Source organism: Neopsephotus bourkii, unplaced genomic scaffold, assembly GCF_033783945.1.
Source record: "Neopsephotus bourkii isolate Nb327-2 ecotype Australia unplaced genomic scaffold, CSIRO-AGI_Nbou_v1 NB_1638, whole genome shotgun sequence".
Classification (NCBI taxonomy): domain Eukaryota; kingdom Metazoa; phylum Chordata; class Aves; order Psittaciformes; family Psittacidae; genus Neopsephotus; species Neopsephotus bourkii.
Window position 1 is genome coordinate 6,139,366 of NW_026902113.1, and position 25,656 is coordinate 6,165,021.

The window sequence follows — 25,656 nt, forward strand, 5'->3', positions numbered from 1 at the left end:
GACAGAACATTTATATTGCAGAGACTAGAGTTTTTTCTAAAGCTTTATTATTGTTGCAATGAATCAGCATTTGCTACTTGATGTAATCTTGGCAGCACAGCAATATGCTTTTTACCGTTCTGAAAGGAACCGCAGAAGAGCTTTTTATTTCAAAATAGCATCTTTTTCTTGTTTGTTTTAAAGGAGGTGCATATGTAGGGCTATTGGAGTACAGGTCTCAAACTACATACCAGTGCAGTCACCTTTGGAAGGTGACTATTACACATCAGATTCTGCATATTACCATTTTTACTAGAATAGCTGAATATGAGAAAGATGAAAAAGAACAAATTGCAGTGAAGCCTTTGAGCCTGCACATAATTGCACATGCTGGTATTCTAAGTGAATGATGGTTTACTGCATTATATGGGTCTCCCCAAATGCAGCTCTGCCTACAGGTACAACTTTCACAGGATTTGAGCCTAAAATAATAGCCCCCTGATTCTGTATGTTCAAGTAAGAATATTTCTAACTTTCTTAACAGACCTCCTCCCCTCCAAACCTGCTGGAGAGTATCCACTTTGTCTGATACAGAGCTAAAAACCTTTTAAGCTGATAATACCTGGAAATGTCTCAGTGCACTAGGCAGTGCTTATGGGTTTTCCGTCACTTAGGAGCACAAGCACCTTTAGGAGAGCACAGTCAAGCAGAATCCGGATCTGAAGCTCCAGTACTGGCCAGTATTAACTGCACTGGGGGAGGCTTTTGAAAATGGAAAGGTAATGACTGAAACAATGCAATTTCAGAAGCACCATATGCGTGCACACACACTCGGGTGTGTTTAGTTTAGCCCTGCTGCTCCTTCTTGCTTTCTCTATAACCTTGCTAATATTAAAGAACTCTTCCTCTCACACAGTGTCATGCTCCCCTCCTTTCCTTACTCCCAACCCTGGTATCTATTGTCTGAAATGATCTCTCTGCAACTCCATATTGGTAACTGCATCCCATTAGCTGAAAACACCCTCATCTCTCTAGATAAAGAGCAAAAGGGTAGGAATTCTTGTTTGAATGAATACTGCTAAAATTTACAAAGTCAATGGGTTAATGACATACAGTATGAGCGATGCCACCCAAAGTGGAGGAAAACTGCTGCAAGTCCTTCCTCAAGCAAGACTTGCAGTATTATCACTGGGGCTTCTGCTTTAGCAATAGCTTGTAGAACTGACACCTAAAAAAAATTACACAGAATATAAACTGAATTTATGACATAACAAATAATATTTAATATATAGCATTGAATGCATACACATCAATACCAGTGCTGTAACAACAAAACAGAACTCGTAAAATTAGCAGCAGTTTTTTGCAAGTACAAAAATACACATTTTTTTTCAGAACATATATAATAGCAAAATTTATCAGGATATATTATACAAACTCAAAGCATTTAGATAATGCATTACTTTTAATATATTATACGATGTTTTAGATGCTGCATAATAAAATTACATGTGTTCTGCTTGCAACAATACATAATGCCATTTACAGCAATGTTAAGAAACTATTCACAACTTAAAACACGAACAGAACAGCCAATGAAGCACAATAAATGAAACACACAGTTGTGAGGTGTTAGTTACAAGCTTCAGCGTTTCTCTTTACATGTTTTTGAGCTTATTTTTTTCTTTCTTTTGCAGTGTGAAAGAAATAACTACACCTATCGAATATACCTTCTAAACATACAGAAAACAATACACTTATCCCTTGGAGGACAATGAAGGTAATATCTATCAGTTTCAGAACAGTAGTATAATACCACAGGTATGGAATCTATGCTGACTTTGCACGATACATCAAAACCACAGAGAACTGGGACTCACATCCGCAAGGCTCAACACACAAGTGGTCAAGGGGAGAGGCCCATCAGGCACCCCACTGCCCTGGCAGGCTCACAGAACAGGGCACTGCTCGTAGCTACCTCCTGCAACCCTTCCAGATTTTCAGGAGGTTTCTGCTTGCTTTTTAGCAGTTTTCATTATTCTTACAATGTTCTTACAAAGCTTCATGTGGGAACATTACTCAGTTTCCTAAAAAAAGAAAACCTGTGAATCTGGGGACTGCTCAATTAAATTTGAACAACCTGGATATTAAAATGAACACACATTAACACCAAAGGCATTTTCTTTATGGTGTTTATTTTAAGTGTTAAGATTCCTCCGCAAAAAAGCTTTGGTCAGTCTCTTCAAACTTTGGATTGCTGTAATGCTCTTCTAGACCTCCTTTTTGATCTTGGATCATGAAGTCTGTCTCTTCCCGTGGCTTTCAGAGGTAATGGCTGAATGTCAGGTTTAATCAAATAGCTGTCACCTCCATCGGCAGGTTTCAGGGGTGCTGGCCTCCTGCTGGGTTCCACCAAGCACCCCTCAGCCAAAGAGCTGGTAGGTTGTGGAGATGGTGGCACCTTGGTGGTTGTAACCAAATAGTCATCAGCCGCTTCAGCAGCAGCGTCTTTGTGTTTCTTTAGAGATTGAAAAGTGCTATCAAAAGGGGAGGAGGTTTCAGTTGGGGTAAACACAGACTGGTCTGAAAACTGAGAGAATGCACTGTCCAGAGAGCTCATTGATGACACCGATGGAGATGTTCCAGGAGAAGACAGGCTAGAAGAGCTAAATCCTGAGCAAATATTTAATCCCTCTAGCGTTGGAGGCAGCAGGCAATGGGACAAGTCTTTCTTTTCAACGTTTTGGTTTGTGTTGTCACTTTTACCAACATTAATCCCTATAATCAAGCTCTGATTGATAAGCTTTTGTCCTTCCATCTGCAATGACCGAAGCTGATGGAGATAGTCTTCATCTTCATGAGACAGGACAACATCACAGCTGGCTTTGCGTGTTGCCTTCTCATGACCAATGCCAGTGCGGGCGAAGCTGGGAGCAGGGAGGCCAATTGTGGGCTCTGAGGAGCGCCTGTGTCTCCTCAAGGTTTTGAGAGAGCCCGAGGTAGCTGCTGAAGAGAAGCCCAGTGCATTGGAGCAGAGAGACTCATTCTCTGAGTTCTCTTGTGATGAAAACTTATGGTGTACATCAACAGAAATGGTCAACTGCTTCGATTTGGTTTTACTTTGGATTTCATCCACCTCTGTCTGCTCCGAATCACCATCGCTCAGAGTGAAGACAGACTCCCTGCTCCTGTTGTCCTGATCTCGGTTCTTAATCCAGTCGCTTGAAGAAGAGTCAGCTTCATCATTTGCCTCATTTTCCAGGCTGTCATAGGAAGAGTCATTCAAATGGAGAGAAGCAGCATCTGCAAGGACAAACCAAGTGTTAACGCATCAGTGACTGAGCGACCCTGCTGACAAGCAGCTGCATTCTTTATTGCTCTTTTTGGCAAAAAATCCTCTGCTTTCAGGAGCATTTGCCCTTTAAAGCTTCTTTCAAGCAGAAATGCCAATAATTGCAGAAAAAAATAATATCTAGTTTTGAAATGACTGCTAAGTCACAGTTCATCGCAAAACACAGGATAATGGCACAAATGAGTGTTGGAGGTTTTGTTGGCTTAAGTGGGAAACTTCAGTAGTAGGTAACCTATTTGTAACAATAATTTACATGCAGTATATTGAATCAGCAATTTATTGATTTTTTCTTTTCATTAGTAAGTACTGAAAGCAACATCTAACCTTTCTTTCCTTCTTTTAGATGAATGAAGAAAACAACATACTTTGTACTGTTTTTAGTCTTCAAGAAAATAATCTCTGCAACACTATGAAGAAAATTCTCAGTTTTAACACAGTCACCTCATTTCCACGGAGCAGTGAACATCTGGTCCCTGTTCCATATTGTGATAATTGGAATTACATTGAATCCCTTTTGCTCTGGGCTATGCTAAGCTGACTTATCTCACATTTGCAGCAGACAGAGTTCACGCATGGGCAGTCGCCATGCCTCAGTGCATGCCTGTAAACTTGCTCAGGTGCCGTAACCTGTCACAGGGCTGAGCTCTCAGTCCTACCACATCCCAGAGCAGCAGATCCCATGTGCTTCCACTCCTGGGGAGGAGGCAGGCCAAATCCCACTGGATTTCATGAAATTTTACCAGTGGCAGAGCACAAGGGGTTTGGGACCACCGCACTGAGTCAGCCTGGCATGCTGGAGTAAATGCACTTTCAGTATAGGCAGCCTCTGCCAAAATTTATTTTACAAAAATTCTGCTTCAGGAAATTTTAAGGAGACACCCAAACCTCCAGTCAAAATCAGAACTATCACAGAGCTGGAGAGAAAAAGAACATCAGTGACATTCTGGAACGCTCTGCCAGCTAGTTGGTCAAACATTTTCAGTCCCCAGTTCCATGATTTGTCTGTGCTAGTAGCAAAATCTGGATGTCCCACTGAAACTCAGGAGAGCTCTCTCTTTTGATGATGAAGAATAGACACTTTTAACCCTAAGGTAACAGTGTGACAGCTGTATTATTACCACTGTTGATCACTGACTTCCCCATATTCTGAGAAAACATATGCTTGGGCAAAAAATCTAGACTTGAGATGAAACCTTTTCCAGATTTTTGTCTTTTTCTTTGTTTCCCCTTTCCCCCTTTTTTAATGTAGTGGCTCAGATGACTGGAATAGGAGAAGGTATTCTTGGGAGAGCATTCTGTGATATCGCCTAGGTCTGTGGTAAGGTGAGTCAGTGATTATCACCAATACTTTGGGCAGAGGAAAGAGAACAGCAGTATGTGTGAACACAACATGAATGGGGAATTGCCTTCTTCCACAGAACATACTGATCTTTTGCCTGGCTGAATTTAGCTATCTAACAGGATCAAAACATTATCTGTATTACCTGAACTGTTCTCTCTCTTGCACGTCATCAATATTTCTCCAAACAGGGAGGTAATTTCCTCTCCAAATATCCTGCAGCAATTCTCAGTGAGGAACTGCACCAGACTAGAAATCTGCAACAAAGCAATGGGAAAGAGATGTTTTGTCAAATATTCCATTATTCCACTCAGGGCAAGCTCAGCATACAGATGATGCCCATCCACGATGTGCCCCCTGACAGCCAGGAACTCCTCTCCCGATCTTCTGGCCCTGCAGAAAACAGCTAGGCCCAACTAGAATGTCCCAGTATACATTCTGGTATACATCTTTTCCAATCCTATGCTGTCTGTTTAAAGGTCACCAAAACCAGAGATCTTTTTCATAAGAGAAGCACTTTGATAATACACTGGGTACTGTTTTATGATCTTCCTCCTCTTCTTCCAGGCAGATTATGAGAATGGATCTATGACTGTTTCTAAAGCCCTGATAAGAGGACAAGTCCTGATGTGAACAGGTACTGACTGCTTTCACAGGAAGACTGAACAGAATGAAGGTTGGCATTTGGTTTTTTTTTGTTTTTTTCTACTATGCTGCAGTATCTCTTACCTTTTTTGTAAATTCACTTTCTATATCAGGGGTGGAGGAAACAGGAGGCCAGAGCAGGCTAGGTGCAATGCAGATAGCCAGATTAAATGCATTCATCTGGTTTTCTTCCGATCGCATTTCTATACCATGCAGTACTCCAAAGATGTAACGCAAGAGAACAACATTAGCTCTGGGGAGCTGCTCTATTAACCTGAAAACATTTACAAATGTAATTCTTCAAATTAGTGACCCAGCAAAATAAAACCGTTTTCCATAGATACACACAAGTCAAGACAATGAAGAAAACAGAAACAGGGGAACACAGTCATAGAATCATAGAATCATAAAATGGTCAGGGTTGGAAAGGACCTGAAAGACCACCTAGTTCCAACCCCCCTACCATGCACAGGGACATCTCACTCTAGACATCACTCAAGGCTCTGTCCAACCTGGCCTTAAACAGTGCCAGAGATGGAGAATTTACTTCTTTGGGCAACCTTTCTTGTGCCTCACCACCCTCACAGTAAAGAGCATCTTTCTTATATCTAACCTGAACTTCCCCTGTTTAAGTTTGAAGTCATTGCCCCTTGTCCTAGTGCTACAGTCCCTGATGAAGAGTCCCTCTCCAGCATCCTTGTTCACTAATTACCCCAAGAATGTGTCAAAGAGGTAGGTAGTCTTGCTCAGCTGCTTTCCCTCACTGTGACACATTTATGAACAGTTTTATGGGAGGACAGAAAATATTCTAACACAAAATTACACTCTGTCAAACTAATGAACCAAGTACAGTGTATGACCTGAAACTGTATTTCATCTAAGATGAGATGTCTGATAATTCACTGCTCACTTAACCAAACACTTCAGTTGTCTCTCCATGCCATTTAGTTGCCGTAAGTACTTATGTAAGTACACATGTGGTCAGCTAGTGAAAGCTCTGTTTCTCATGACATAAACTTCGCCCACTTTGTTTCTCCTGCAAGGGTGGAGGCTTCCCTTGTCACTATGCTGCAATATTTCATTCACAATTCCACCTTGGTTTCAAAATGGTCACTAAAATTTGAGATGAATAAGGTGGAATATATGAGGAACTGATTTCAGCTATCCTTTCACCCAGGACCCCAGAATTCCCTGTGGATGAGTTTGCATTTAGTATCAGACAGAAATACAGGTCTTGGACAGTGTATTTATAAATGCCATACTTTTTTTTTTCATTAAAGGATATTTATTTCATTTATTTACTGGTATCCACAAAAAGCAGGAAAGCAGGACGAAAGATAGTCAGAAAATTTTCCCATACAGGCAATTTTTCAAGTATATATGTAAGTTTGAATGCTCTGTCATATACAAAGGTATTTTAGCATCTATTTTATAAAATATTTAATTTTAAGTTGTAAAGTTGAACATTTGGGATTCTGCATTCTGGTATATAAATTTATAGGTCAAGAATACAGAGAGTCTAAGTAACTCTACCTTTGAATGCTTTTTATCTTCTCTTCATTATTTCCTTGATCCATCACAGAGACCCACTTATCACAGAGCTGGGATGACAAAATGCTGCCTGGGATGTTGCGAAGAAAATCCTTATCAAGAGAAAAGAACAAAACATGTGAACAGCTGTTCTGGAGCGCGGGAGGGAGTAGGAGTAAGATATGCATATACAAGAAGATGTATCAGTGGGACAGCACTAGCTGACAAGCATCCTGTTACACACAGCAACAAAAAACAGCAGAGAATCATCTGAGATAAAGAAGTACTTTGGATTATGCTTAATGTGAATATTTTCCTGCCCTTTCCTCACCCTTTCCTGTCAAAATAGAGGTATTCAGATCCTTCATCTGCTATAACCGAGCTAAAAAATCTGCAGTGGGACCAGTTATTTTGATGCTGCATAATGTCTGTCTTTACTTATCACTTAACTTCATCTATAGTCCCCATTTTTTCTCCTTAGCTGACAAGCTCCAACACTTCCAGACCATAAGCACTTCAAAGGCACTCCTTCCTTCTTTCCCCTAATCAATCCCTTTTGGTAATGGAGTACTTACACTATACATTGATAGTCTTGATGTTCCTGTTTCCTAATACCTCAACCATTGGAGGGCAAACTGCTGCAACTTGGGAAGAAGCCCAGATCCTAGCTTCTCAAACAAGCTAGGGTAAGGGAAGTTATGATGCACATGAATAACACATTTGCTCTTACGTGTTAACTCTTCACTGTTACAAAAGCTAAGCAATTGCCCCTCAGTGAAACTGTTACCATGGGATGAGTACTGCATGGTGCAGCTGTCCTGCCCTAAATGTATTTCATATGTAAATCCACCAGTAGGAAAGTAACTGTGCATGTCTCTCCCATGAAAACCCCTCCCACGGTAGCAAGAGGAATGGCTTTCTGCGATAAAAATATTCCACCCAAGCAGTGCTTGCTTGAGAATGGAGATTACTATTTCTTTGAAGCAAAAACTACACAAAACCAGATGCACTGTACTGAAACGTGGAAAGAAATATGCTGATCCTCTTTGTAGGCAAAACGTTACTGAATGCTTGGGATGCTTTTTGCACAGGGAACATTGTTTTCAACATGCAACTCTGTAACTAAAGATAAGCCATGGGAAAATGAAACCAAATATTTTGGGTTGGTTTAGGTCACACTCATTAGGGTCTGTAGTGTAGGGTATTAACTGACAAGTAAGGAAACAGATCTGCAAACCTGCCTTTACAGTACTGACTTTAAGCAGAGACGTGGTAACAGGACCACGTTATTATCTGGGACCTCAGGAAAGCTGGCACCAAAACAAGCTGGCTAGTCCTCTTCCCCATCCTCGTTCAGTGGTAGTCTCCTTTGGAGATCCTCACAACATTAATATGCCAGCCCATTCTTCTTAATTCAGCCCACCAAGTCCTCCTTGGGCCTGTCCCTGGGGAAAGGTCCTACTTGTCTGTGCCCATCTGCACTGCTCTCACCAAAAAGGGGGAAAGGAATATTCTTCACATACCTTAAACAAAGATGCTGTCACAAATATGGATTCACAGGCTAGGTCCACTTCAGCGCCTGAATCAAGCTTCTCCTTGAGCTCTTTGCAGGTTTTTGCACTTCCAGAGCGTCTGAAAATACCTTCAGTGGAAGGGCCCTCTTGGTAAAGAAGGGAAAGCATGTCCTAAACAAAATCAAAAAGCAGAGAGGATTACTCAGAAATGCATTTTATTTTCTGCCATTAAATTGTAGTTTTGCCACTTTTGCTACAGGTGAAGGCCTCTGAGTCCTAAAAGAAGCTCACAAATCAAACACAAGTCAAGGCTCACCGTTCAAGCCATGCCAAACTGCACAGCAAAGCTTTGGTCTGTGGCACTGATTTTGGAAAACAACCCTCAGAAATACTGTGCTTCCACCACCTACCACTAACCTCCTGCATGATTTTCCAGGATCTGTGCAAGTTTTAGCCAAGTGTCCTAGGTTGATTTAAACATATAAACACTATGGCTTGGGAAAAGGAAAGTGGTCTACCTAATCCAAAGCTCTCCATGTGACACTGGCCCCAGCAAGACACTGCTTTGCAGGAATATCCAAGGTCCTCACTGCTCATCACTGTGCTCAACACTATCACCAACCAGAGATGAAGACTTCTATTCCATGCCTGATGTCTGAAAAAACAAAGGGATTTTATCTAAGGTGGGAGGTGTTTTGTTTGTTAGTATCTGTCTGCACTTCTGTACCAGATCAGTCAGATTTTTCCCCTCACTGCATCTTGTGAGTAGTGTTGTACACTGCAAGCAGCTAAGGACTATTAGCAGGACCACCTCTGAGGCAAGGTGCTTCTGCCTAGGAGATTACCCAAAGGGGGCTAAAGCTTGGCTTACAGCGCCGCTGAAGGCAATGAGGCTGCAAAGGAGTAGACAGGTAGGTAGCTCACCACATGAGATATTTAAAATTAAAGGGAATCAAGCAGATTCCTGTCAAGCTTCTGAAACAACAGGAGGGCCTGATTTCTTCTGCTAAATAAGAGATGAAAATGAGCAGAAACGGAAATGCTGAAATCAGAGAGCTCTCCTGAGGTAACATGTACATGGTATTTTCCAGCTGCTTAATTCTATGTGATCTCCTGTGGGTCATCTCTCAGACGCCCTGCTCCAAGCCATGTGGATTTTGTCATGTTTGTCCCTTCCAATGGGGAAACACAGTCTCTCGGATTATGTGCATGTGAACAGTGGTCTGAGGACCAAGTTATCAAAAGAGATGGCAAGAAAAGGGACACTGAGGGAGAGTCTGTAATCATTAAATGGAGTTACTGTAACAGTAATGGCTAAGCAGTGGGGTTTGAAGGCTTTCCTAGTCTGGGCTATAAGGTAGCTCTTCCAACACACAGCAGTGTAAGTAAGTCAAACAAAAACTATTATTTTTACTTTCTTTTTAACACTTTCTTTCTCTCTCCTGCATTAGTTAAAAGTAAGTGCAGAAACTGTGGAGGAGCACCTTCATGGCAGCAGGACTTGTGTCAGCATTTCCATTTTATTTGCAGAGATTTAGAGCTCTGCAGTCGAAACAGGCTGAGCCCTTGAGCATAGGATCACAGCACATGAACAAACACTTTGAAAGTATGTTTTTAATAAAACCCCCACAAGATAAAACTGGGAAGCCCCTCTTACAGTAGTAAAACCAGACAACAGCACACAAATGAAGCTAATGGTGTAAGACAATTCAGTGTGGCAATGGCTAAAAGAGAGCCCTTCAGCTGTTAAAGCCAGTTTGAAGATCTGAAGCAGAGATATCAAACATGCCTGAAGCATTCATCCCTGATATTTTCTTTCTCTTGCAGGTAAATCCACACAGTCCCTCTCATGCAATATTCCATTCTCCAGAGATGTTGCATGAAATCAAAAGTAAGTTATATTTTGTGACATAAACAGTGTTTAAGAGTCAAAGCACAAAATCTAATAAGCTGTGATTCTATGCTTAGTACCTCATTGGGTTGGTTTTTTTTTTTCAGATAAAAATTTGCTAATATTTCTGGTTTAGAGAAATTTCCAAAATGCAGCATTGGGTCATCTTTCAAACAGAGAGAATGAGGGGCCAGGTTCTTACAGAGTCCATCTCTGGAGGGCTTATTTAAATAAACTAAATCGTAAAACCGCACATTTCTCACTCAGAAGAAAATAACAAACCCACATTATTAAACGACCTGAAAAGTCCTGGTATGATTCACTATTCAGGCAATGATAAAGCAGCACATCAAGCAGAAGCTTAGGAGACAAAACATCTCTCCCTATATACTGGTGTAACCCCATCGATTTCAGTGGGATTCTGGCCAGTTGTCCCAGCCAAAAGTCAGGCTGTTAGGATGAGGGGCCCAATCCCGTGGGGCTCACTCCCAATCCCATGTATGTTTCAGTTGATGCACTGACAACATGACAGACCCCAGTCCTGAACAAAAATGCCTTAATTATGCCTAGGAATGGGCTCTAGGATAACCCTTTTCATGTTCCTGTGCTGGTTTTGAGAGCACCCACAGCACTAGTGCTCCCTCAAGACAGGATGCTTCTGCAGCATCCACCTTCCCACCATTTTTGCTGTCAGAACTAAACTGAGGACCCAGAGTGCTTGCTTGCCCTAGGCTGCCTTCAAGAAAGGCTCTGAAACTGTCTACTTAAGAGCAGCCAGCACTTATATGCACACGTGGGCTGTCTATATCGAACAGCAGATGCCACATTTATGGAGTTCGGGATTTTGCAGAGATCTTGGGAGTGGTTTAAAAAGCCTGCGTGAATGTCGCACTTATTTACACGGCATAAGTGAGGATTAGGGAACCAGCCTTATAATGTGGGCTATAAAGAAGAAATAGCCCAGAGCAGCAGACCAATCACATGCATTTCTCAAGCTGTTTGTTGCTAACCAGGCCTGACCACAGCATATGTTAAAAACCAAAGTTCTTGCTGAGAACCACAAATAAGGTTTCCTTCTGGCTTCTCTGCTTTGGTAATTTACAAAGTGTCTCCATGTTCTCATTCACCAACACAGAGAAATTCCACCATGGTTAAGAGCCAGCCCTGAGCCTGGGACTCACCAAGAGGGGTTTGGGCAGGTTGTCATCCTCACAGATGGCTGTTAGCAAGAGGCCAAAAAGCTTCCCAGGAGCAGCAGATGTTGAGGAAAGGGGTACATTGTCCAAATGAGTGCCTGGGCCACGCCAGAAAGCCCAATTTATGATAGACCTTTTCCTTTTAAATGACTTTTGGCTTAAGTCTGGAAAAAGAGAAAGGTGTTTATTAGAACAAATGTATTTCAATTCTAATTCCAGTATTTGTTTTGCTGTGGTTGCTATGACTTCAAAGGAAAAAATGTTATGAACTCAACCAACTCCTTGGCATCCGGCTAAACCTAATCCACTGTGCACATACCTGTGCATGTGTGTGTGTGGAGGATGTTCTGCCTTACCCATGCTGTTAAGAGGATCACCAGGATCCACGCTGCGCTGCTGGACCACAGTGTCAGCACTTACCACTAAGTGCAGGGTGGCAAACCTCAGCCTGACTTCACGCGGAGCTCGACTGTGCTAAATAACTCACTTTCCACCTACAGGTGCAAAATCACACACCTTCTTTGGAAAAACCCAGTATGTAAACACCACTGCCCTCAGGCTGGCTTGCTGTCTGGAGGCGTTCTAATTCCCTTGGCAATGTAGGAGAGCACCTGCTCTCCCTGTAGGTAACACCAGAGAGTCAACTACAGGGGTGAGATATTTTCAGACCAGGAAACATGGCCAGCTTTGCTCTCTTCTCCACAAAGCAAGTGTATCATTTACCATCCTCGCCCCAAGCATTTACTGACCATGGCCCTGTGATGGCGCCTGCCCTTTAATCAACGCCCTCCAGATGGCATTTCAGCATGCTGCCAACACTCTGGTAGGTTCCATGTGTCTGTATTTATTTTAATGTGTTACATGACATATCTACAGAGCATCACTAACTGAAGCTCTTATCTGTAGTGTATAGAAAAAGAAATACGGGTGTGGGGATACAAAAAGGGGTTTTTTTCATAGGACCTTTCTCAACATCAGCCAGTGTAAAGTCTTCTTAACAGCACAGACTACAGCTAAGGGTGGGCTGAGACTGTTTAAGACGAAAGCGCTTAGAAAGACACATATTCTGACATATTTTTCCTTTTCTAGATGTTTTCAAAGCCAGTCAGCTTTGATTTAGTTGCTTGCCTACCCTCTGCACCTTTCTATTAGTTGGCTCTTCCACCTGGTCAAACATTTTGCTTTCATGCTGTTGTGGAGGGCAGAGTGTAGAAGCAAGGCTTACAGAAGTAAGGATTGTGATATAATACAAGATTTTTTTTCCCTATACTTTACTACCCTTGTTTTTTAGACCAAATAGCGATTTTCCGTATACGTCATTCCATTCCAGGAGATCATGCTCCCTCTGGGAATGGGTGGAAGTCTTTTCATTAGAGGCTTACAGGATGAAAAGTTACAGTTGAACTCAAAATGTGAACATCTGAATGTGAAAACCTGATGAAAAATTATTTTCATAAAAAATAATAAGGAGAATGTACATTTTAAGCAGTCCAAAGCTTCATGAAATATAAGCTTGGAACCATCTAAGGCTTTACTCAACATATCATGTCTTGGGAGAACATAACTAACCTATAACTTTCAAAATGACTTTTTTTCTTTCAGATGAGCTGGATATTAGCACATGAATACGGTTTGCTTCACTCGGAGTTCTATTCACATTAAGACAAATACATACTGATTTTTTTTTCTGGCAACCATGTAGACCTCAGTTGAAGTAAAAATTAGGAAGAAAGGCTAATTTCCTGGGGAACAAGGAATAGGAGAAGAGGGGGTGAGGGGAAGGGTCTTAAAATTAGCAACTTTTCTTAGTCGTTCACTGTTTGTTCCACTCTAAAAAGCCATGGCTCAAATTGATAATGTGAGCAAAGGGTAATTGTGATTAACCACAGCTCTCTCCTGGCACAGGAAGGAAATCTTAATCAGTGTTCTTCAACATCATGGGGCAGAAACCAACAACTAATGTATGGCAATGGAATCATCACAAAACTGAAGTTCACTGAACAATAGGAAAACTCGCCCTTTTCATACCCCCTTTTCTAAGGGGTTTGAGAAATATTAAGGTAAAGAGCAGATGAGAAGGGGAGGACACACATTCTTTTCTTGAGCCTGTGTAAAGCTACAGCACTAAAAGTGCAGCCTCCTCTCAGCCAAGAGAGATGCCGATTATTGCTCTGCATAAGTACTACCATAGAAAAACTTCAGGGCCTTGCTCGGGTGGATTATTCTAAGCCAGAATCAGAAAAAAAGCAATACTTTTTTGGTTGCAGATCCTACTCAGAGCTCACAGCAGTCATCTATTCTGCTCATATTTTACATGCAGGGAATTTCTATCCTTACTATTTCTATTTCTTATTCTTATAGTGTCCCAGCCACACAAGTGGCATTTCCTCTTCTTGCAAACTAATTAGAAACTTACAGATAAAATCGCAGATCTATTTCACAACATACCATCCTTTCTGATCAAACCCTAACTGTCAAACAGTTTTCAAAGACATTCTTTCTACATTGAGACCAGCTTGTTGAAATTTTGTTCTCCCTTAACAGACAATTAAATAGTAATTTGGATTACAGACTAGCCACTGCCAGCAGTTGGTTCTTTCAAGTTAAACTTCAAGCAGTATTTGCAATGCCTTTTAGACGTGTTCATGAGCATCACTTAATGGCTATGTTTAACTGTAGAGGACCATTCCTGTTATGTGCTGAAAGGCTGCAGGAGAGGCAGTAGAGACTCCAGTTCTTCCACACAGTAAAATTCTTCTGTACTTTTTTTAACCATCCTGCCAGGACAGCTGATGCCTCTACACCACCACAGTTGGTGTCCACACAGTTACTTACTTGACATGACAGCCAGTTATAAGTCATGTCTACTTGTCAACACCTGCAACGCTGCCTAACCACAGTGCATGTTGGTACAACTGGGCACCTACTTCTTGCTGCTGACATGGGCAACACATCCAGCACAGTGGTATCGGTGCGGGGAAGTGATGTGAAGGAGGACAGCACAGCACATGTGGCAGTGAAATGTGGGGCTGCAGAAGCCATTCTCTGCCAGTTTGCCCTGTATGCAGTGCCATGCCTAGTGGTTACCTAACAACAATACAGATTTCAGCTTGCTGGTCTGAAGATGAACCCAAAGCCATCACAGCCTTGTCTTGCATGCAGGTACCTTTTGCCATTTTTGAAAACTGAAATAGGTGAGAAGGAGTTAGGAAGAGGATAACAAACAGCAGTATGAATAACAAACAGCAGTATGCAAGATAATGTTGGTTTGCAAGCAGCCAGACATATACATCACTTTAAAAGGTTATGTCTGATGAAAGTAGGAAAGGTGAATGGACTAAAAGCCTCTTTCTCCCACTTAGCACAGTCCCTGTGCATGACTTGGAGGCTGCCCCAGGCTTCTGCTGCCCCAAGGCCAGCTTCACCTCCCCTCCTGCAGCTCGCACAGCACTGCTGACAACACATCTGCATTAGAACTTTACAGGCCTGATTTGCATCTCTATTTTCTCTTGCCAGTCAATGTCAGCTGCCAAGCAGGGCCTGTAAACCTAATTACACCCCTTTGCTAGATTGCCTCATTCTTAAAATATGCCATGAAGTAATATATGATACAAATTACTGGGAAGGGGGGGATGAAGGCATGGGGAAAGGAAATTAATTTATACAAAATGCAATCAATTTCCAGAATAATTTGCAAAAGAGACTGGTATAGCCTCACTATATTCAGTTTCTAAAAACATCACAAATGTATTCTACTCATATATTATGGGAGATCTTCGCTAATGGGGAACACACAGGATAACAGTGTGGATGTCATTAATGGTGAAGTACAGGAGAGTTCCTAATTGAGCTGAGTATGCCAGTGTGTTAAGCACAATAAAAACACATCATGGGACGCATCCTTCTTCTACAGAGTTTTCAGTCTAATTCCCCAATTCTGTAAAGATCTCATTTGTTTTACTCATGAGCAGTGGGCAGTCATTGTGTCACTGACAACAGAAGAGCAAAACAGAGAGCAGGTGCTTGTATTTTTGCAGCATCAAGGCCAAAGGCAGAAGAAAATATTACTTTGTTTTACGTGAAGAGAACCGAAATAAATAAACTGTACTTGCTCACCTCATCTAGGTACTCAAGTACATGCCTACACTTTGCCACGTGAGGGTTCCAGTGAGGCAAGTACCTTGTTGAGATAAAGGATGCTGCCAGACACTGCATGGGAATTCTGTGCTGAAGTCAAGCCTTGACTCCTGAACCATAAAACCACTCTGACTTGGTACAGAGACAGCAAGGGCTGCAGAGAGCAGCTCAGCTAACAGACTTACAAAAAATTGTAGGGGACAGATCTTGTCTTTCTTTTGCTGGTTTTAGAACAACCATTTGACAGGCAGCTTGTCAAAATGTAACTTACAAAGATGACACATATACAACAGCACACTCAAATCAGGGAGAACAACACTGCAAAATCCCCTGTGCAGCTGGAAGGTACACCTGCATGCTCCTATTTGCTTTACAAATGCCCCTTCTCCCCCTCCATCCTCCCACTATCCCGCCACATTTGCTTCCTAGAACAGAGCTGGTCTGTGGGTGAATGATGCTGGGCGAGCAGGACAACGTACCGTTGAGCTGCTGGGACACAGCCAGGCGGCTTGGCTTCAGCACAAACTGGCACTGCAGCTCCTGGGGCAGCTGCTCTGTCAAGAAGGACCCCTGGAGCTGCCTGGGGCAGGCACAGTGCTTTGATCCATGGGGCATGGCGTCGCGAATGTGGCTCATTTTAATTCCAAAGGGATATTCGTGTCCTGTTCAAAGAGAAATCATAATAATCTGTGCTGGATTGACTGAAGACTTGCAGAACTCCATCTGCCTTGGAGGAAAAGCAGACTTTGCATTCTGGCCTGCAGCACATTCTCTCTCAGTAATCTCAGAACTGATGCTTTCCTGCATATTTACACAGGCATAAATCATATACTGGCAGAAATGGAATTGCTGTGTTTGGTGTAGCTAAACAGATGTACAAGTAAAATCAGAGACCTATTACAGCTGTATCACATAAAAGCCCATTAAGAAAACTGCAAGTGACTATTTCTGAATTCAATGTTTATTCTTTCTATTGCTTTACTTGTGACAACGAAAATTTAGGTACTGGTTGCTCGTATGGTTCTGGCAAGAAATGAGATTTTGGGAGCAGTCATCTGTCAAATTTCTGCTGAGCATGCAAAATAAAAAAATCCAGTGTGCAAGTGATCTTCCCTCCCTCTCCATGGTAAGTGCAACAGCCATCAACGCAGTCAAAGGAGACACAATTACGGTTCCTGTCTGAGGCTGAAACAGGAAGGAAACGTTAATCACAGGGCTAATGCAAATGAGCTTGCTCGGCATCTTTGGGGACTACACAGAGGCAATTCACTTCTGGAGCAGCTTTCAAAAATGCCACCAGGCAAATATTTCTTTTTAAAGACCTGGCAGTTGAATATATTAAATGCAATGGATGCAGTATTAAGTCATTTTAGTTAACTTACACTTAGACTTGAATACTGATAATGGAAAGAGACATCTGAGACTATAGGTAGTATAAAGCTGAAGCACCGTCAAAATCTGCTTCTGTGTTTACCCATGATAAAAGCTGGGCTTATATAATAAACCTTTACATAAATATCAACAACAGCATCAGTTTTGTATAAGATTCTTCTTTTCCAAGTATTGTAACTTGAATTTGCAGTGAGAGAGTAAGTCAGTTAGAAAGGTTTTTCCCATTTCTGGATGGTCTGGTTCTTTGTTTAAAACTATGGCTGCGATTATATCTGAAGAAACTACACAAAATAGTCAGAAAGACAAGGGCTGTGTGTTTCCACAACAAAACATTCTCTATAAGGTGCACAAGTTAGATATTTTATAAATATTAATGTTGTCTGACTCCAGCAAAGCATTTACAATGAAGGCTGCTTTAAGAAGGAACGCTAAGATTTACTGGGTTAGATGTGCAGGAGGAAAACAGAAAGTTCTCAGATGTTTCTTGTTCTAATCATCTGTGCACTTATACAGCACAAGTAATGCTGGGCTTCTACAAGAAAAGGTTCTTAATATTGGGAAGGGATTTGTTCTCAGTGAATCACGGGCCAAAATCAAATCACTCCATCCAATCACTCCTGAGCTTTGGGTTGATTCCTGGGGATAGGAAATGTTTCAAAAAGCATTTTGGAAAGTGAATAAGCAATAATTTGCTCCTAATCAGAGGGGAGCTGTCAACCAGTAAGAGAAATATAGGATTGCAAAGGACCTCTTCAATCAGTTAACTTGAGTTGTGGAAGAACAGAACATTTTTCAAAGCTCTGCTGAGTTTTGCTGAGGAGGGGAGTAAGCAATACTAGGGAAGTGCAGGAAGAAATATGGTAAAGCTGGACTGGCTCCAGGAGTGGGGGTGAGCGAATGGAGAGGCTGGCTCTGTAGGAAGACTGAGGCTCATGCAGCAAAACTGAGGTTGAAATAAATGAACTTTTCCAACCTCTTAGTGACACAAGCAGACAATTGCTCTTCAAAACAGAGGATCAGCATCTGACTAGCGCCCTAAATAGGCAAACTAGCGTGACAGGGAAGTAAGAGAAAAAACGGGAAAAACAAAACAAAAGAGGAAACTGCATTTCAGTCTTCCATTTCTTGCTTCCTTCAGCACTAAAAACTGAGTGAATGCTGAAAAACAAAACCATGTCAAGAACTTACCGATAAGAGGGTAAGGAGCATCTTCTCTTCCTGAAATCACCCACAGCTTGTAGTCTTTTTCAGAACCCTTAAAAAAATTAAGAATAAGTTTGCCAGCCATTAAGAACAGGTTTGTGTTAGGTTTCTCTCCATGTAGGATAATCAGCACCTTGCCAGTGTCGTCAATGGAATCTCCTTTACTTTTGCAGTGCCCAAATTTGCCACCAGCAAAGCTTCTGATTTGTGTCTGTCATGTGTAATGTGCTTTATGTGATCAGGGTCCAGCTCTGAGCAATGAGAAGGGCTGGAGCCTGCCATTTCTGAAGGAAAAAGGGGAGATTCACCTCAGTTCTTTCACTGCTCCTGGAAGCAGAAGGATGGGGCTCACATTCTGCTGGGACTCAGGACTGCTTTTGAGGCCAGACCAAGATGTTAGCCATGCCAGACCCCCAGCCAAGTGGCTCAGTCAGTTCCCAGCCTGCACGCCTCCCCAGTCCCAGAAGGATGGAAATGAGGCAGCCCCCATGGTGGGGAACCTGGCCCTTAGTGCTGCTCCTGGCCCTGGCAAGTCTGTGCCCCACTTCTCCCCACTGGACTGAGCAGCACCCAGCCCCAAGGAGAGACAGGTCTGATCCCCTTGGAGGGATTACAGATAAGCAGCATGAAGTGCAGATAGCAGGCAGCTCATGTGAGCTAAGGTGACCCCTCAGCTCTGTCCTGAGAACTAGGGTAATCACATCCTCCAGGACATGCTCCACACCTGAGACCTCTGCTCCCCCAGTCTCTCCAGCTCCTCTACACCTCCTGCAAGCAGAAGGAGCTCAGGCTAACCAGCCAGCAGCACCCCATGCCTTGCGCTGCAGAGAAGGGCAGGAGCACCTTCACCTGAGACCTGAGCATACACTGATGATGCGAAGGTGAGAAAGACACACAAGGGGCTCCTGGCACTTGACACTGCTCCCGGATTGCCTCACAGGGCTGCTGTTGGCCCTTTTGTACAGCTCTTTTGTGTGGAAGGGCTTGGATGGTGCTTTAAGACTGCTGAGCCCTCCAAAAATTTACAATGGAGATGACAAATTTACATCAAAGGAGGCAATTTTCAGAAGACTGGAGAACGTGAACATATTTGGGAAAAGCTGTGTAAAATCGATAATTTGAAAGCAAATTCTAAATATTGCCTTTAACATAAATATACAAGTCAGTGTTGCAGTTTCATTGAAAAAGGAGGATAGTACATTATTTCAGATATGAAGATGAGACAATAAAATAAAAGGAATAACATTTAATATAAACCACTCTCAGGACAAAAGTTGATAGCAGATGGATAAATACACTGTACGAAAAGTGATCTATTACACCTAAATACCTTTTCAGTGACACTGCTAAATCAGAATAATTAAAATCTTAAAAGTTTTTTGGCTACAAAACGTGATAAATACCTCATGACAGTATTTATTTAGCTCGAAAATTAAATCCTACCTCCTATTAAACAGATTTGCCTACTCTCCGGCATTGTCTGGACCTTCACTCAGTGTCCCAAAGCTCTTGAGACTCTATCAGCTTGCTGCACACACCTGGTGTAATGCTGATATACCCAATAAAGCCTTTGCAGTTTGCTCTCTGACTGACAGCGCTTTCCGGCCCATATTAGCTAGCAGGGGGCAGAAGGAAAATAAATAGGCTTTGGAGACATCTCTGATGCCTCAGGGCGAGCAGCCAGGAGCAAATAAATACAGCTGAGGAGCACAAGAAAGGGTATTTACTTTTCCTTTAAAATATATATATGAAAGGGTTCACTGCTGTAAAGGGGAAGCAGGGAAAGGGGAAGCGCTAGGAAGCACAGTTTCAGGAGGCAGACTGCTCATCTCTCGACTGCAAATGTTGTCCTTTATGGGCTTTATGAGGCCATTTGTCAGTATAAATGTGACTGTCCCAGAAAAATCAGCAAGAGCACTTACAGAGCTGGGAAACCCAAGGCCCTTCTTTCTGCTCCGCTTGATAATTTGGAACAGATGATCAATGCCATTTTGCACAAACTAGTTGTCATTTTACCAGAGAAACCACAGAGGGAAAACCCCTGTTGTGTTAAACCACAGTGAACTCAGCCAGAGTAATAGGCCCATTAATCTCACAACATGTGAAATGTAGTTTTTATAATTGCCATTGAGAAGTCATAGAGCTCCTTTCAAGTGGTTCTCTCTGGACATAAATACAAATCCTTGAGACAGCACATAAGGAAAAGCTTCCTTGCAGCTAGAATGATCCTCCGAAGAGGTTGGGTGCTTGACTGGTACACAGGCTACAGCTTAATTTATTTAGCTTGTTTGATTTTACTGCTAATCTTATGATATGCATCTAACGAAAAAGACTTTATGCTATGAAGATGGAGTGAAAAAATGTAGGATATTACTTCGGTAAATAATTCTGAAAGCAAGATTTTAGATATTTTGGATGGCTTTCATTCTTTTTCCACTCAAAATAAAAATGTAAAAAGAAGGAAAGGGTTGATTGTGATACACACAAAGAACACAAAGCTGAAAGCTAACCAGCTCCTCCTCCTGCTCATCTCAAGCAAAATATTCTCTTCCAATACTACCATTTTCTTATTTTGCTGAACACAAAATGAGGAATTGTGAATGACACCCATAAAATGGGTAAAAATGAAGCACATCATAACAAAGGCTTGCAGCTGTAATATGGCATCGTCTCTTTTGATTTTTTCAGGGAGACAATCTGCAATTAAAATCCTAATTTTAACTCACATCTTATCCTTTTCACCTTGTAGCCCCTCCATCAACTGCGGAGTTACCTTAAGTGGACAGACTGCTGTATTCTGAGCTCAGGCTAGAGCCCTAGCCCTGGTGAAAAGGGAATGTCTGAGCCATAAGATGGCTACACAGAAATTGCTGTGCCTGGGAAATACCAAGCTAGCAAAATAGGCCCCTGTATCCATTAAAAGCCTGTATAAACTAGGGATAATGAATGCTAAGGAAAGCATATTCTGTGCTTGCTCCAGCTGTTGCTGGGGGGATCCACAACAGTGGCATTTCGGTCTTATGTGACTTTTCACATAGAGGGCGTGATAAGGAAATACTTGTCAGATTACAGGCAATGGGACCAACATATGCATCGAGGGTAAGACAATCAGAAAAATCTTGTTACAGTAGACTGACAGGTCAGTTAAAAAGCTGTCATCCAGGAGCTTCTGTGACCACTGGTGTTGGTTGGAGACACGTAAGAATTCTTGTCCCTGGCACTGATTCATTACTACACCTGAGGCACTACCTTGTCTGATTTAGAGCAAAAGGAGCCTGTTGACGCAGAACTTTATCTACTAGGAACTGTCACATCTACTTGGTGCACTACCCCGCACTATCCTAAGCCCTGGAAAAGGTTTCTTCCAAAACAGTTTCAGGACATTGTCTACATAGGGTGCATTCAGATTCTATGCAATCACTTAAGTTACATTAACATCTCACATAGCACCAACGGTCCATGGATATTTAGAGTGTCTGATCTGGACACTTGAGAGCAATGCTTGTACTTGTCATCTGGGAACACAGCTGATCATGCATGTTTGCACATTTTGAAACCAGCTAACAAGCAGGCCAGTAGGTTTCCTATCCACACCGAGGTATGCAAAAGGAGCTGTGTCAAACTCTCACTTCTTTTGTCACGGTATCTCTTCTTAGGCATCAGCAAAATGGATTTAAAAGCAACTTCAAACATGACAGATCCCTTAAAGAGACAAGTGACTTATTCAAAACTTTTAAGGCACTTGATGATCTGTAGAGGTCTATATATTAACAAGGTACTTTTGCTTCATTTCAACAACACTGAATTGCTATGATAAAGGATTTAATTAATGCTCATATCGCAAAACTTTGAAAGAGTGCAAGAGAAGATTTTATTATTAAAAGTGACTACAAAAAGACTCATTAAAACTCATGCAAGGACTTACGTAAATTCCCAGCTGCTGCAGGGCCATCAGAATTACATCATTTGCTGTATCAACATTGGTTACACTTAGGGTTTTTGACTGTGAACAGAAAGAAGGAGAAGAGAAAAGTGGCATTAAAAATTTGGATTTGCAAAGAGTATCTGAAGTGCATGCACAATTCATTGTTGGAAAAATTGAGAGTATCCTATTAAAATTGTACTTGATAAGTAAGTTATACTACATACATAAAGATCCAGGTATCTGAGACCGAGGTTTGACTCCTCTTTGCCACATACTTTCTGTATTTGCTCCCTGCTTCCCCAGCAGCTCCATCAGAAGGGAGAATGCTATGATTACTGGGGACAAGACCTCCACATTAAAATATGCAAAAAGAAACAGCCACTAACTGCACTTCAGACATTACATAAGGGAAATGTAATGGTTTGATTAATTTAAGTTTCCTTTCAAAAAGCAAAACACATCAGTGATTTTTTTCAGTGAAATAAGAGCCTTTCATATAAATTCTTAATAATTTCTGTCCTTTTCTACTGAAGATCTCCTTGGTAAGAAAATACTGTACACAGGCTGTTCATCTCGATATCTGCTGCCACATTCTATATAGATTTCTCAAATCTAGATTTGGCTTAGGACCAGAGGCACTTCCTCTTGGTAGTCTTCTAGTTAAAACACTACCTCTCCAGCATCCTCCAGGATCTGCTGATGGGCAGTATGGAAAAGCACGGATCAGCAGAAACATTCTAAATAGCTAGAGTGCCAAGCTTTGTATTGGAGGAAGTGCCACTTTCCACAAGGCAGTCTTTCCAGAGTGAGATTTCAGCACCTGCTGCCTGGCACCAGTATAACTCCCATACAGCTAGGGAATGCTCTGTACCTAGGCACCATGGGTTGCTCTTATAGTAGGGCAACGTGTTTCAAACACACCAAGATTAATGACATCATCCTCAGCCCTGACAGAATGTGGCAGCACCACTACCATCACCCTGCAGAAGCAAAAACAAGTGTGGAGAAAGTGTCTAGAGAGGCTTTTGCTTGCACCATCACACTCATGCTGGCCTCACTTCCAAGCAGACAGGCAGCTCCCACACATCAAGCACAAGTTACTAAGCCCTCTCTAGAGGCATGCTGGTTTGGCTCCGCTAACAAGACTCCACAGCTTTTGAACTGCAGATGGGTTTTGGCCAGCCTAAAGCCCTGGCAAAACAAACGCATGCCTGCTGCAACAAAACACCAACACGGATCCAATGGCCCAAAGATGGGAAGGTGGCAGAACCAGGATGTCAGCGTTCGTTGCCAGTACCAAGACAGTTTACTATACCCTGCTACCCTGTGCAGGATATCAGTTGTATACTGGCCATAAGATGCTCAGGTGAAACAACCCCATGACATTTTGCATTTAGAAGATATCTCAGCTGTATATTTGTGTAAGTCCCTGATGGTAACAAGCTGCCATGGCAATCAAAGGAAAGTAAGACGAATGCTGTATATTTTGCTTCAGGACATATCTCAAGGCTCAGACCATAAAATATTTAACATTCACCTGAAGAAATGACATCTGGCTCTGAGGAGTAGGTCAGCACATTTGCATAAGTTCCGCTCTTGGCTAGAATATTATAAAATGGTTTGTGCCTTTTTGCAGTCTTCCCTACCCTCCAAAAATGAAATAATTCTTGGGCGTCTCCAGCTGCTGTAGCACAGGGACCATAGTGCCATAAGAACTATTTGTATCACAAAGTTTCCTTCTGCTCCTCTGTTTTATTACTGATATCTAGACTACAGTGTGTCATTTCTAGGACTGTTGGGATCAGGAAACTATATTTGGTACATGAGCTAATTCTAGCTAAGGAGAAAAGACATTTAAAAAAACTAAAACAAAATCTAGTACAAGAATGCAAAACCTGGATGCATGTACGATTTACAGACATGTACATCTGAACACACCTTGCGCTTCAGTCCTGCATTTTAACTATCAATCACAATTATTGTTGATTAACATTTGTCTTGGCAACCTGCAATTCTAACTATTATTGTTTACCTTAATAACAATTTTCTGGGAAAGAAAAAGGCAGACTCCTATATCCTTAGGTCTATGCAAATACAGAATCCTAAGAGGAGACTCACTGTAGGGCAAAGACTTCCAACAAAGCCTAACTTCCATGAAAACTTCTGGTGTCCTTGCAAATGCTCTTTAGGCTTCTGAGCATGAAATACAGATCTTACAAACAAAGATCTTTGGAAAGAAAAGACAAACGTGTAAGAAGCAGAGGAAGAATGGATGGATTATCACTGAATGCTAAGGTATCCCTAGGGGACTGGCTACATACAAGAAATTAGTTTAAATTGGTTAAAATGACTTAGTAAAAAAGGTGCAAATCACCCTGTGGATGACCTCTCTTTTAACAGTTTACTCTGTGCCTATACATTTACCAGCATCAGTTAGTAGATGAAAAACTACTTTGTGATGTGGTGGATTGCTTAAGGCAATTTCAGAGTTTTCATATATATGCAGCTTTACTGACTTACGGTCATTATAAACAATACAACACACTGCTACTTTGGAGAACTGAATGAAGGCAGCTGTGGGTTTAGAACAGTTTTCCAAGCAAAAAAAAAAAGGGTACATTGTACTGGCATTTCTGAAGATGCTGATGCATAAGTTCCGCTAGAGATGTTTCTCGGGACTTCACACTGTACAGCTTTAGTTTGTGTGCCAGGAACAGTATTCCTTACCAAGCACACTGTCTTTAAAACGGAACTCGTGTATTAAACACAGGAAACGAACATTTCAGGGCTACATATGCCAAGTCTTTTAAGGATCAGAATCCTTAAAAGAGGTTGCAAAACAAAGGAACTCTCCCAAAATCTAATGGATTTACAGGTGACTAGCACTCATAAAGGATGTGGGTTTAGACCCCTGTTCAGCTCAAGAGCACTTACGTATGCATAAGTTCCCATGTCCTTTGCAATTATCTTCAGAGGAATACTTTTAGGGTAGTCTTTTTCCTTCTCTTCTCTTATTCGACTGCCAAAACAAGTAAAAAACAAGTAAATTTTTAATATTGTAAACATAAATAGCAAGACAGAGATTTAAATAGCAATCAAGCAGTAACTGGATAAGGAGCAGACTGCAGACATACTACAGTAGAAAGGCATCTGAGGGCAGGAAACCATCCAGCAGCACCTATAAGGGATGCTGACTGTTGGCTTCTGGTAATGCCCTGTTGTATTAAAGTTCATTGTAGAAATCAGAGTAAGTAGCAGAGAAACTAGATTTAAAAAATCAAGCTGAAGCTACCCATCATTGCGATGCCTCAGTCTGCACTACAGGCTCCTACTGGACTTGGTTACATTCCATTGTTCAAAGGACTGAACAGCAGAAGACAGAATTAAAAATCATCCTCAGCAAGGATGGCTTAACCCCTGGAACACAAACCTCAACCAGCAGAACTATGGGACCAGAAAACAAAACAAACCCACCACTAGTAATTTTCTGTCCAAACACTGACTGAAATAAGACAGCTCTATTTATGGAAACCCTCCCATGATACCCTCCAAC

General features: G+C 41.8%; 1 protein-coding gene across 1 annotated transcript in view; it reads right to left on the minus strand.

Annotated features, from left to right (window-relative positions):
- Nucleotides 1-1,234: 1,234 nt before the first annotated feature.
- ARHGAP20 (Rho GTPase activating protein 20) overlaps nt 1,235-25,656 on the minus strand; it is a 64,180-nt gene continuing 39,758 nt past the window's right edge. The window contains 12 exon segments of the mRNA XM_061374296.1: nt 1,235-2,204; nt 2,206-2,268; nt 2,270-3,282; nt 4,816-4,927; nt 5,400-5,589; nt 6,849-6,958; nt 8,369-8,530; nt 11,432-11,610; nt 16,063-16,245; nt 18,164-18,230; nt 22,104-22,181; nt 25,038-25,122. Of these exon segments, the coding sequence (XP_061230280.1) occupies nt 2,178-2,204; nt 2,206-2,268; nt 2,270-3,282; nt 4,816-4,927; nt 5,400-5,589; nt 6,849-6,958; nt 8,369-8,530; nt 11,432-11,610; nt 16,063-16,245; nt 18,164-18,230; nt 22,104-22,181; nt 25,038-25,122 (2,269 nt within the window). The 3' untranslated portion in view covers nt 1,235-2,177.